The 13,156-nt window shown below is 50.3% G+C and overlaps 1 protein-coding gene across 1 annotated transcript; it reads left to right on the top strand.

Moving 5' to 3' along the window:
* Positions 1–416: 416 nt before the first annotated feature.
* Positions 417–2,924, top strand: PSMB5 (proteasome 20S subunit beta 5). The gene is made up of 3 exons (XM_057428218.1): positions 417–623; positions 1,668–1,974; positions 2,604–2,924. The coding sequence occupies exons 1-3, from the start codon at positions 432–434 to the stop codon at positions 2,897–2,899; spliced, it is 795 nt and encodes a 264-aa protein (XP_057284201.1). The 5' UTR covers positions 417–431; the 3' UTR covers positions 2,900–2,924.
* Positions 2,925–13,156: the final 10,232 nt, after the last annotated feature.

The following is a 13,156-nucleotide window of genomic DNA, read 5'->3' as shown; positions in this document are numbered from 1 at the left end:
GCCATCCTGTGAACAACCCTTGGTACTGTACGTGAGGAGGCAGGCGCCGCTTTCTGCTGCCGCCCTGTGGGCAAAAGTCGGTACTGCAGGTGGTGGTGATGGCGGGGCGCGGTGTAAAGCTGGGCGCGGGAACCAGCGGCAGGTGCGGGGGGCGGTGGCCGGTGGAGGCGGTGGGAGGTGTCCTGGTGGGAGTTGCTCATGGCCGGCGCCATCTTGGGTGTGGCCGCGGGTTGGGATTGTTGCTGCCATGTTGGGAGTCTGGGGGCAGCCGTATTGGTGAGGTGCCATTGGCGCCATTGTGTACGCCCCATTCCTCCATATTGAGGCCAGCCCCTCCTTCCTGCCGACTCATGCCCTCACCCATCATGGCGGCCGCGTTGCCGTGGTAACGGCCGCATCGGTCCTGCGCCGCCGCCATTTTTCGTTCCAAGATGGCGCTGGCGAGCGTGTTGCGGGCGGAGGCTCCGCTCCCGTCCCGTTCCCTCCTCCCGGGGCTCGCCGCGCCCCGGGACCCGGCAGGGCCCCCCGCCGGCATCGCCGCCCCCCTCCTCCGGGAGCTGCCGCCGCTGCTGCCCGGGCCCGGCATCCACCTCCTGCACGGCACCACCACCCTGGCCTTCAAGGTACGGACACTGGTGGGCAGAGAGACACATAGGGACCCATAGAGAGACATTGTGTGTGTGTGTGTGGGGGGGGTGAGACCCACAGAGAGACAGTGGAGGGACTGGGACCCATGGAGAGACATTGGCCGGGGGGGAGGGGGGGGGGTCTGTGACCCATAGAGAAACATTAGGGGGTGCTGGAACCCATAGAGACCCCACAGAAACACATTGGGAGGTTGGTATGCACATAGGGACCCCATAGGGGCCCATAAAGAGCTATTTTGGGGCAGCTGGGACACATAGCCACTGGGGAGGGCTGGGGCACATAGAGACCCTATAGACCCCCATAACCCACCAAAGACACCCTGTAAATTCCCATATTTCCCCATAAGCCTCCATAGACACACGTAAGCCCCCATTTTTACCAGGTAACCTCCCCATAGACACCCCATAGACCCCCATATCTCCTCTAATTCCCCCATAGCCCCCCCCCAGACCCCATTATGGGTCCCCAGACCCCCAAATCCTCCCATAGACCTCCCCATCCCCCCCCATAGGCCTCATAGGATCCCATTTAGGGACTCCAGACTTCCATATCCCTCCATAGACACCCTATATCTCCCCATATTTCCCCATTGAACCCCATGCAGGGACTCCGGTCCTCCATATCTCCCCAATATCCTCCCATATTTCCCCCTAGAACCCCTTGTACTGGACTCCAGACTCCCAAATCCCCACAAAGAACCCCATAATGGGACTGCAGACCTCCATATACCGCACATAAACCCCCATAGAACCCTATGTCCCCCCCATATTCCCCCTTAGAACCCAATGTAGGAACTCCAGATCCCCATATCCCCCCATTCACCCCCATAAAGGGTCTCCACACCCCCACAGAACCCCTGTAGAGACTCCAGACCCCCAAATCCCTCCATATCCTCCCATATTCCCCCATAGACCCCCATGTAGGGATTCCAGACCCCTGTATCCCCCTTAAACCTTCCGTAGACCCCCATGTAGGGACTCCAGACTCCAGGCAACCGCACTCTGGCTGTTCATCCGCAGCTGCCCCATGGCGTGGTGCTGGCCGTTGACTCCCGCGCCACGGCCGGCTCTTATGTGGCGTCGCAGTCAGTGCAGAAGGTGCTGGAGGTGAGCGCACGGGTGCTGGGCACCCTGGCTGGCGGCGCTGCTGACTGTGCCTTCTGGCAGCGGGTGCTGGCACGGCAGTGCCGTGTGTACCGCCTGCGTCACCGGCAGCACGCCTCGGTGGCTGCCGCCGCCAAGCTGCTGGCCAACATGGTGTACCAGTACAAGGGCATGGGGCTTAGCATGGGCACCATGATCGGCGGCTGGGACAAGAGGGGGCCTGGTGAGTATGGGTTGTGGGGGCTGGACACCATGGGATTGGGGGTTATGGGGCCAAAGAGTTAGGTATTGAAACATATGGGGTTGGGGGTTATGGTTTGGGGGTGATGGACACAATGGGGTTGGAGTTATGGTGCTTGGTGGCCGGGTTATGGCGTGGTGGACATCATGGGGTTGGGTGTTATGGGGCCAAACAGTTGGGTATTGAAGGATATGGGGCTGGGGGTTATAGTTAAGGGGTGATGGATACAATGGGGTTGGAGTTATGGGGCTCGTGGTCAAGATTAGGGGGTGATGGACATCATGGGGTTGATGGTTATGGTGCGATATTCATGGTTGTGAAGTTAAGAACTTGAGTATTGAAGTATAGGAGGCTGGGATTATGGTTATGGGCTGGTAGATACCAGGGGATTGGGGGTTAAGGGGTGAGTGGCACCGTAGGGTGGTGGTTATGGGGCTCATGGTCAAGGTTAGGGGGTGGTGGGCACCATAAGATAGGTGGTTATAGGTTGGAGTTGGTTGTTGTGGGGTCAGGGAGTTGGGTGTTGAGTTATATGGGGCTGGTGACCATGGTTGTGGGTCTCTATTTCCTATGGTCCCCCACTGACCCTATTGCTCCCCATCACCCCCTAGGCCTCTACTATGTGGACAGTGACGGCACACGCGTCCCAGGCACCGCCTTTGCTGTGGGTTCGGGCTCGCCCTATGCCTATGGGGTGCTGGACCGCGGCTACCACCCGGAGCTGGAGCTGGAGCCTGCCTGCGCCCTGGCGCGCCGCGCCATCTTCCAGGCCGCGCACCGTGATGCCTACTCAGGCGGCCGTGTCTCCGTCTACCATGTGGGGCCTGAGGGCTGGCGCCGCGTCTCCTGCGACAATGTAGCTGAGTTGCAGGAGCGCTATGGGGCCGAGTGGGACGGCAACGAGTGAAGGAACAGTGTGGAACAGGCGGGTGGGAGGTGAAAACGGGCAAAACCGGGAAAAAACAGCTGTTTGGGGGCTGAAAACAGCCATTTTGGGGCCAAAACTGGCTGTTTGTGGGCTGAAAATGGGCAAAAATGGCTGTTTGCAGGCTGAAAGTGGTTAACCCTGGGTGTTTTGGGGCTAAAAGTGGCTGCTTGTGGGCCAAAAGTGGCTGTTTTGGGGCTGAAAACAGCCGATTTGGGGCTAAACCCGGTCATTCTGGGACTAAAAACATCATTTGTGGGTTGAAAATGGTGTCCAAGGCGTGGTCATTGCAATGGCGCCATTCGGCTCCAGAGTGAACAGCGCCGGAGGGGGACGGGCCGGGGGGGAATGCACATGACACAGGTGTGTGTGGGGAAGTGGGTGCTGATTGATTAAGGGGGGGGTGCGGAGCTGCACTGTGATTGGTGGGGGGTGGAAGGAGGAGTGGGGCTCAAAGGTAGTGCAATGGGATGTGAGTAGTGGTTATAGGGGGTTTTGAATGGGGTCTCTGGGGGTTAAAGGGGGTCTGTGGGGATTAGAAGGGGTTTGGGGGGTGTGTAGGAGGTTAAAGGGAGGTTGGGAGATCTGGAGGAGGTAAAATGGGGTTTGGGGGGTCTATAGGAGGTAAAAGGGGGTTTGGGGGGTCTGGAGGAGGTAAAATGGGGTTTGGGGGGTCTGGAGAAGGTAAAATGGGGTTTGGGGGGCCTATAGGAGGTTAAAGGATCTTGGAGGGGGGGTCTGTGGAGGGGTTAAATGGGGTCTTTGGGGGTTTAGTGGGGTTTGGGGGATCTGTGAGAAGTTCAGTGGAGTCTGTAGCGGTTAAAGGGGGTTTACAGGGTTCTATGGGGGGTTAAATGGGGTCTATGGGGGATTAAGTGGTGTTTGGTGGGATCTATAAGAAGTTCAGCCGGGGGTTAAAGGGCTTTGGAGAGGTCTGGGGGTGGCTCAAATGAGGTTTGGGAGGTCTATGGGGGGGGCTTAATAGGCTCTATAGGGGGTTAAAGGGGGTTTGGGGGTCTAGGTGTTTAAATGGCATCTGTGGGACTTAAATGGGGTCTATGGGCAGTTAAATGGGGTTTGGGAGGTCTATTAGGGGTTAAAGGGGGTTTGGAGAAGGTCTGTGGCAGGCTAAATGGGTTTATGGTGGGTTAAATGGGGTCTGTAGGATTCAGTGGGCTCTATGGGGCTCAGTGGGCATTATGGGACAGTCAGTGGGACTCCGTGGTGCAGGTGCTGGGCTGGTGGTGGGCCTTGCTGGCTGTGCCAGAGCCCTGCAGGAGCTGGACCAGCAGCACGGGCTCTACCTGGAGGGCAAAGGGGTGGCGTTGCTGCTCAAGACATGGTCTATGGGGTGCTCCAGTATCTAGGGGGACTATGGGGGTTGCAGGCAGCAGGTTACTGTGCAGGCCGCAGGGGGCGGGGTCAGCGAAGGACAAACTCCCTCTGCTTTATGAGGGGATATGGGGCTCTAAGGGGGGGTTTATAATGGGACTTGGTGGGGGGGAGTGGGGAGGTTGGAGGGCTTCTAAAGGGCTTAAGGTGGGATTTGGGGGTGCTCCCTCTGTTACCCCACTACACTGTGATTATAAAAACTCACTACACATGTTCCAGAGTTCAAGAATTCCAGGTGAGGGATAACTAGAGACAAATGGAGAACACTTAACTAGTTCATTATTGCAGAAAACTGTACAGATAGCAAAGCATGCTTCTCAGGGTTCCTTATCTTACCAACCCCAAGGACCCTAGGAAGACCATCGGCAAACCAGCTCCGACAATCGTCATGGCAGTGCGAGGTGGCAGGCCCAACCTTAGCGGGCGTCCCCGCGCAGGCAACCTTCACCTGGCTGGCATGAGCTTCTGCCTCCCTCACACAGCATGAGGCTCGGGCTTTCATACTCACAAAAACGCACGCTCGTTGCTACGCAGGGGGCCAGCCCACGGCGCAAGAAGCGGCCAACCGTATCTAGGAAGGTCTCCCAGGGTCAGGACTTCTCCAGGCACTTCTAAAGCACAACTCTCTGGCTAGGAACCAAAGCTGGAATTTTTGGGGAGCAGCCAAAGCAGAACACTGCAAGAAGGAGCCAAAGAGGACAAACAGTACTTTCTATCTTTGAGTGTTTCATCAAGGACCATTACCTATAGTCCCTGACACGACACCCCAGACTTGAGCCCCACAAATAGCACCTTTTCATCGTGGCATGTAACTCTCAGGCACTACCTATGCTAAAACTGACCATTCTCCTCCCAGGCACCTCCAAGCGTCTTCTCAGACATTCTGGCTCAAATACTACATTGGAATGATACATCTCAAACCCTTCCTGCCATTCTGACATTGTCCCCCACCCCTTCGCCTCTTAAAGGAGTCCCTCTACTAAGCGTCCATAGTGCCATGGGTCTCGAGGCAGCCTCCCTGCTCAGAAGTCCCATGGCAGACACCAGCCATGTTTCAGCCACTGCCAAGTTCCTCTTCATCATCTGCCAGAAACAAAGAAATAAAGGGTAACATGCTGCGCAGGCCGTCATCTCCACCACTCCAGCCATCGATGCCAGCCTCTTCTGCAACTCTGCCTTCTTAGTATTACGTTCACCTTGTACTAATCTATTGCAAAATACGATGCTGGGCTTCTCCTCTCCTCCAGGACCTAGAAGTACAATAGAGAGAATCGACCATGGTGCCTGCAAAAAGTGACGGACCCCCAAAACCACTATTGTTACCTCTCTGCCTCACCTCAAACACTCATCTGACTTCAGAGATAGAAGGGAGGACCTGCAATAACAAACATAAGTACTGAACCCTGTGCCATGTTATTCTCAGCTCTGAGGCACCACTCACGCAGACAAGCCTTCTACCTTCTCCCAGCCCTCCGCAGTTGGCAGCTTGACCTCTCTCGAGTTACTTGTGGCACCTAAAAACAAAATTGAAACAGGCACACACAGATAGAAAAATAGAAGCTGCAGCCGACCCTGAAATAAGTTACTACTTGGGTGTTTCAAGCATAGTTCACCTTGACTGAGTCCTCTGAATGGTAGTTTTCAGCTAGACAGCGAGAGTGAGTTTGAGCCAGGGAGCCTTATCCAAGTAGTTTGAACCAGAACTTCTGTGATACAGTCAGTAAGAGATTTATGTGGATGTATGAGCCAGTCAGTGTCAGACTGAGCCTAAGTGAGTGTGAGGCAAAATCTGAGCCAGAGAGTGTCTGTGCAATTTAAACGCGAGAATGAGTGTGAACCAGTCTGTGTGAGAAGGAACCTGCATGGTCTAGGGAGTCTTGAATGTGAATTAAACCACAGAAAGAAAGCCAGAAAATGAAAGCTGGGGAGCAGCCAATGAACCAGAGGCAGGTAAAATAAGACCCAGCTGTGGATTGTTAGGGTGTTTTTATCCCAGCTGGGGGTTTGCCCCACCCCTAACCCAGGGCACTGAGGGAAGGGTTGTGGGGGACACCCTCACTCTATAACACAGTCAAGCTGTAGCAGCCCTACCCACGTAAGCTCATGCTGCAAAGTAACCCCCTGTCTTCCCCTCAGCCCCATGCTACACTTCAAACCCCTTCCTGCCCTCCTGACCTTGTCTCTCACCCTCCAGTCCCAACCAGCAATCCTTCTACTTAACTTCCATAGTGCCATGGGTCTCATGGATGTTCAGGACACCCACATCAAAGTCTTGGGATCTTGCCACAGCTACCAAGTTACTCTGTCTAACCTGCAACAAAGGAACCAAGAGGAACACCATGTGCTGGCCATCATCATCACCACCACCCCACCCACCAATACTGACCTAGTCTGTAAAAGCCCTCTTCCTCCTTCAAAGCTCCTCAACATTATGTTTTCCTGTTCCAATCCCATAGTAGAGTCCAACACTGAGCCTCTCCTTCTCTCCAGGTCCTAGGAGTGCAATAGAGACAAATGACCACAGTGCTTAGAAAAAGTGCCCAACCTCACAACCCTTCTCCTTGCCTCCCCAACTCACCTCAAGCACTCATCTGACTCCAATGGAAGAAGGCAGCCCCTGCAACACCAAATACAAATAATTGAACCCCTTTGCCATGCTTTTCTCAAATCTAAACCACCAAACACACCCAGACAACCCCCTTACCTTCTCACGGCCCTCCTCAATTTGCAGCTTCACCTCTCTGGAGTTACCTGCAACACCTACAAAAGAAATGGAAACAAAGAAATGGAAACAAGGACACACAAAGAGATATAGAAGCTGCACCCTTGCCTCAGCAACTACCATTTCTCTCTCCTGTTATTTCACTACTCATCCACTAAACTTCAAAGGTTTTCCATCCCTTTATTCTAACATGTACACCCCTTAGGAAAACACTAACAAGAAAGAAAAAATACAGTTTTATGAAAATGACAAGGCCATGAAATAAGTTGTTACTTGGGTGTTTTAAGCGTGGCTCACCTTGGCTAAATAACCTGAATGTCTTTTTTCACTTAAAATGTGAAAGCAAGTCTGAGCCAGGGAGTCTGTGTTAGCCTCAATGTATGATTTGTGTGGATGTGTGAGTCAGTGAATGCTAGGTTGAGCCTAAGTCTGAGCTGGAGTGTCTGTGCAGTTTAAATACATGAGACTGAACCAGCCTGTGTGGAAAGAAACCCATGTGAGTCTGAGCCCCAGAATCTGAGACAGAAAGACTCTATGTGGCCTGAAAGCAAATACAGTTCAAAATGTAACTGAATCCAAGTGAAACTTTGTAGTCTGTGAATTTTGAATGCAAATCTAAAGCAAAAAAAGAAGGCCACAAAGTTAAAGCCAGAAAGCAAGCAAGGAGCCAAACCCAGATCCAAAAGACCCAGCTGTATCTTGTCAGGCTGTTTTGATCCCAGCTGCTGGTTTGGCCCACACCTGAGCCAGGGAATTGAGGGAGGGGCTGTGGGTAGGGCCTGGGCTATATAAGGCACAGCTTCCGAACAAGGAGTTCCTATAGGGTTTGGCTCCCTTGAAGGTAAGGTCTCTGGAGTGTTTTGTGGTTTTAATGCTTTCTGTTTTGTTTCTGCTTTTGAGTTCTTTGAAATGTTTTTTTCTGAGCTAAATATTTTAAGCTATCTTAGTATTTATGTGTGCATGTACCACTAAACTCTTTTGTGCTGTGGTTTTCTTGGAGGTGCTATTGTTATTGGTGGTTTTGAGCTAAGCAGTTTTTTTTTGGTTGTTCTCAGGCACAGAAATTATGGCAAGATTTGTTTTTGGTTTTTGTTCTAATTTCTTCTCTTTTGTTTCTGTTTCTTTTTCCTATGATGGTTATGGTTGTGGTTACTGACCATACATACTAATTATATGTCTAGGAGCTTTTTCAAGGGTGCCTTTGGGTCTGTGCTCTCATAAAAGCTAACTTGAATGCTTAGGTTTAAAGAAGACCAAAACAGAACATTACTGTTGTTTTGGGATGTAGAGGCTGTTAAAGAAATGGTGATTTTTGGCAGGGAAAGGTTTAAGAATGTTTTTTAGCTTGTATATTTCTCACTTTAAAAGTCTAAAGTATAGAGGGTACTGGTTCTTCACTGTCTAATGTAGTTAATATTTCAGGATATTTTCCTCTATTTGTTTGCCTATGAAATGTTATATGGCTGGATTTTTGGTTTCTATTCTTTTTTTTTTAACTGCTGTTCCTGCAGATGATGAAAATTAATTGGGTGGATGCAGTAAACAGCCAGGTGCCTAGTATGGGACATCTGAGCAGTAATTTTGGCTCGAGACTTAAAAGGCTATAAAAGCTAATCAGAAAGCCAGGGAATTGAGGGAGGGGTTGTGGGTGGGGCCTGTGGTATATAAGGCAGAGCTTCGAAACAAAGGGGCTTCTTTAAAGTTTGGCTCTTTTCATGGTAAGGTCTCTAGGGTCTTTTGTGGTTTTAATGTTTTCTGTTCTGTTGTATTTTTGTAATTTTTAAAAGTGGGCTTTCTTTAGGACTAAGTTTTAAGCTGCCAAAATATTTATGTGTCCATGTGCCACTAAAGTCTTTTGTGCTGTGATTTTCTTTGAGGTGTTATTGTTATTGGTGGTACTAAGCTAAGTGTTTATTTTTGTCTTGCTTTCAGCCACAGGAATAATGGCAGAAGTTGTTTTTGGTTTATGTTCTCGTTAATGATATTTTGTTTCTGTTCTTTTTTGCATGTAGTGGTCACGGCTGTGGTTACTGAACAAACATACAGGTTATGTGACTGAGAGTTTTTGTAAGAGTGCTTTTGGGTCTGTGGTATTACGAAAACGAAGTTCGATGCTTAGGTTTACAGAAGACCAAAAGGGAATATTATTATTGTTTTGGGATGAGGCTGTTAAAGAAATGGTGGTATTTGGCGGAGAAAGGTCTAAGAACTGAGCTAGACTGGGTTTAAGTGGGCTGGGTTGGACTGGACTGGACTAAAATGGGCTGGACTGGATTAAACGGGGCTGCACTGAGTTAAAGTGGGCTCTGCTGGATCAGACTGAGCTGGACTGGATGAAAGTGTGCTGGACTGTGTTAAATTGGGCTGGCTGTATTAAAATGAGCTGGACTGGATTAATTTGGGATGGACTTGGTTAAACTGAGCAGGACTGGATTAAACTTGGCTGGACTTGGTTAAACTGAGCTCGGCTGGATTAAAGTGAGCTAGACTGGGTTAAACTTGTCTGGACTGGACAAAACTGGGCTGGTTTGGATCAAACTTGTCTGGACTAGATTAAACTTAGCTGGACTGGTGTAAACTTGGCTGGACTGGATGAAACTGTGCTGGACAGGAGTAAAGTGGGCTGGGCTTGATTAAACTGAGGTGGACTGGGTTATACTGGGCTGGACTGGACAAAACTGGGCTGGGCTGCATTTGGGTAAATGAGCTGGGCTGGACTGGATTAAACTGAGCTGGGACTGGGTAAACTAGGCTGGACTGGATTAAACTGGGCTGGACTGGAAAAGGGCTGGGCTGGGCTGGGTTAAACTGGGCTGGACTGGGTAAATTGAGCTGGACTGGGGTTTAAAGTGAGCTGGACTGGGTTAAACTGAGCTGGGCTGGACTGGGCTGGGACTGAATGCTGGGACTGGATTAAAGTGAGCTGGACTGGAAATGGCTGGGCTGGGCTGGTGGGCTGGACTAAAGTGGCTGGACTGGATTAAAGTGAGCTGGAGTGGATTCAACTGGGCTGGAGGCTGGACTGTGTTAAACTGGGCTGGACTGGACTTAAACTGGGCTGGGCTGGACTAAAGATGGCTCGGCTGAATTAAAGTGTGCTGGACTGAATTAATTTGGGCTGGAGTGGGTTAAAGTGGGCTGGACTGTTTTAGACTGCACTGGGCTGAATTAAACTGGGCAGGACTGAATGAAACTGACCTGGACTGGGTTAAAGTGTGCTGGGCTGGACTAACCATGGCTGGGCTGCATTAAACTGAGCTAGACTGGGTTTAACTGGGCTGGGTTGGACTGGACTGGACTAAAATGGGCTGGACTGGATTAAACGAGGCTGGAGTGGGTTAAACTGGGCTGGCTGGACTAAACTGGGCTGGAGTGGGTTAAAGTGGGCTGGACTTAAAGTGGGCTGGACTGGGTTAAAGGGAGCTGGACTGGATTAAACTGAGCTGGACTGGGTTAAACTGGGCTGGACTAAAGGGACTGGACTGGACTGGGCTGGGCTGGACTGGGCTGGACTGGATGGGAGAGTTAACTGGGCTGGACTGGACTGTGTTAAACTGGGCTGGACTGGATTAAACTCAGTGTCAAACTGAGTTGGGCTGGATTAAACTGAGCTGGACTGGATTAAACTGGGCTGGACTGGATTAAACTGGGCTGGCCTGGGTTGGACTGCACTGGGCTGGACTGACTGGACTGGACTGGATTAAACTGACTGGACTGGATGGACTGGGCTGGACTGGAGCTGGCTGGGCTGGATTAAACTGCGCTGGACTGTGTTAAACTGGGCTGGACTGGACTAAACATGGCTGGGCTGATTTATAATGGGCCGGAGTGGATAAAACTTGTCTGGAGTTGCTTAAACTGAGCTGGACTGGATTAAAGTGGGCTGGACTGTGTTAAACTGGGCTGGCTGGACTAAACTGGGCTGGAGTGAACTTGGCTGGACTGGGTTAAATGGACTTGTTAAACTGGCAGGACTGGGTTAAACTGACTGGATAAACTGAGCTCGGCTGGATTAAAGTGAGCTAGACAGGGTTAAACTTGTCTGGACTGGACAAAACTGGGCTGGTTTGGATCAAACTTGTCTGGACTAGATTAAACTTAGCTGGACTGGTCTAAACTTGGCTGGACTGGATGAAACTGTGCTTGACAGGACTAAAGTGGACTGGGCTTGATTAAACTGAGGTGGACTGGGTTATACTGGGTTGGACTGGACAAAACTGGGCTGGGCTGCATTAAAGTGAGCTGGACTTGGGTAAACTGAGCTGGGCTGGGTTCAAGTGGGCTGGACTGGATGAAACTGGGCTGGACTGGGTTAAAGCGAGCTGGACTTGGGTAAACGGAGCTGGACTGGACTAAACTGAGGTGGGCTGGGTTAAACTGAGTTGGACTGGACAAAACTGGGCTGGGCTGCATTAAAGTGAGCTGGACTTGGGTAAATAGAGCTGGGCTGGACTAAAGTGGGCTGGAGTGGACTCCAGTGTGCTGGACTGGATTCAATTGAGCTGGAGTGGATTCAACTAGGCTGGACTGTGTTAAACTGGGCTGGGCTGGACTAAAGATGGCTAGGCTGAATTAAAGTGTGCTGGACTGGATTAATTTGGGCTGGAGTGGGTTAAAGTGGGCTGGACTGTTTTAGACTGCACTGGGCTGAATTAAACTGGGCAGGACTGAATTAAACTGACCTGGAGTGGGTTAAAGTGTGCTGGGCTGGAGTAATCATGGCTGGGCTTGATTAAACTGAGCTAGACTGGGTTTAAGTGGGCTGGGTTGGACTGGACTGGACTAAAATGGGCTGGACTAAAGTCTTTTGTGCTGTGATTTTCTTTGAGGTGTTATTGTTATTGGTGGTACTAAGCTAAGTGGTTTTTTTTGTCTTGCTTTCAGCCACAGGAATAATGGCAGAAGTTGTTTTTGGTTTATGTTCTCGTTAATGATATTTTGTTTCTGTTCTTTTTTGCATGTAGTGGTCACAGCTGTTGTTACTGAACAAACATACAGGTTATGTGACTGAGAGTTTTTGTAAGAGTGCTTTTGGGTCTGTGGTATTACGAAAACAAAGTTCGATGCTTAGGTTTACGGAAGTCCAAAAGGGAATATTATTATTGTTTTGGGATGAGACTGTTAAAGAAATGGTGGTATTTGGCGGAGAAAGGTCTAAGAATGATTTTTAGTTAGCTCATTTATTATGTTAAAAGTCTAAAGCGTAGGAGATGCTGGTTCTTTCCAGTTTGCATGTAGTTAAAATTTCAGAGTATTTCTCTTTAATTGTTTGCCTTTAAAATGTTATATGGCTACTTTTTTGTTTGTTTTTTTTTCCTATCGTTATTGCAGATGAGAGAAATGAATGGGGTGGATGCTGTCAACACCCAGGTGTCCAGTGTGGGACACCTGAGCAATAAGTACGATTTGAGACTTAGGTCACTATAAAAACGAAGCAGAAAGACAACTTTTTGGCAGAAGAGGGGTGGGGAACAGCGTCAGAATAGCAGGAATAGGTCAGAAATGTGCCATAAAGATGACAAAACCGAAACGGGACGTTTTATAGCGCCATCTCACGGTGGGCAGAGGAATGCAGCTTGAGCGTTTCAATGAGTGCATTTGATTGTGATCTGTGTTGGCACTTCCACGTCACTGCTAAAACTAAAGGTGGTAAGGCTGTTGTTTGGACTCGTTCTTTATATTCTGACTGATTACAGTTGCTATTTAAAAGCGGGCTAAGTATTTGTTTTCAGTACTTGTAAGAGTTCAGGAAAGAACATAATTTGTTTCAGACACCTCAGCAATAGTCTTCTGGGGCACTGCTCCAGTTTCCTTTTCCGGTTGTGAAAAGGAGAGGGTTTGTTTTAGAGTGTGGTGTCTCAGCGTTTAGAAGAACACAGCAAAGGGGTTCTGTTTTGTGTTTGGTATAGCTCTGGGAGAGGCGAGGCCAGTGTTGAGGAGCTTTGGAGGAGCCTGAGGGTTGGTAAGGAACAGGCCGGGCGGGATGGCTGGGGTGGGGGAGATGAGGGCCACCCCAGGCTGTTCCCTGTTTTTGGTTTGTTTCTGCAGACGATGAAGAGGAACTTGTCAAGGTCTGCAACATGGCTGGCGTCTGCCGTTGGAGTTCTGAGCCGTGAGGTTGCCTC

This window comes from Pezoporus wallicus, unplaced genomic scaffold (assembly GCF_028554395.1).
Source record: "Pezoporus wallicus isolate ANWC-B61680 ecotype Strahan unplaced genomic scaffold, APGP_CSIRO_Pwel_v1 contig_7819, whole genome shotgun sequence".
NCBI lineage: Eukaryota > Metazoa > Chordata > Aves > Psittaciformes > Psittacidae > Pezoporus > Pezoporus wallicus.
This window is presented reverse-complemented; position numbering and strand designations above follow the sequence as displayed.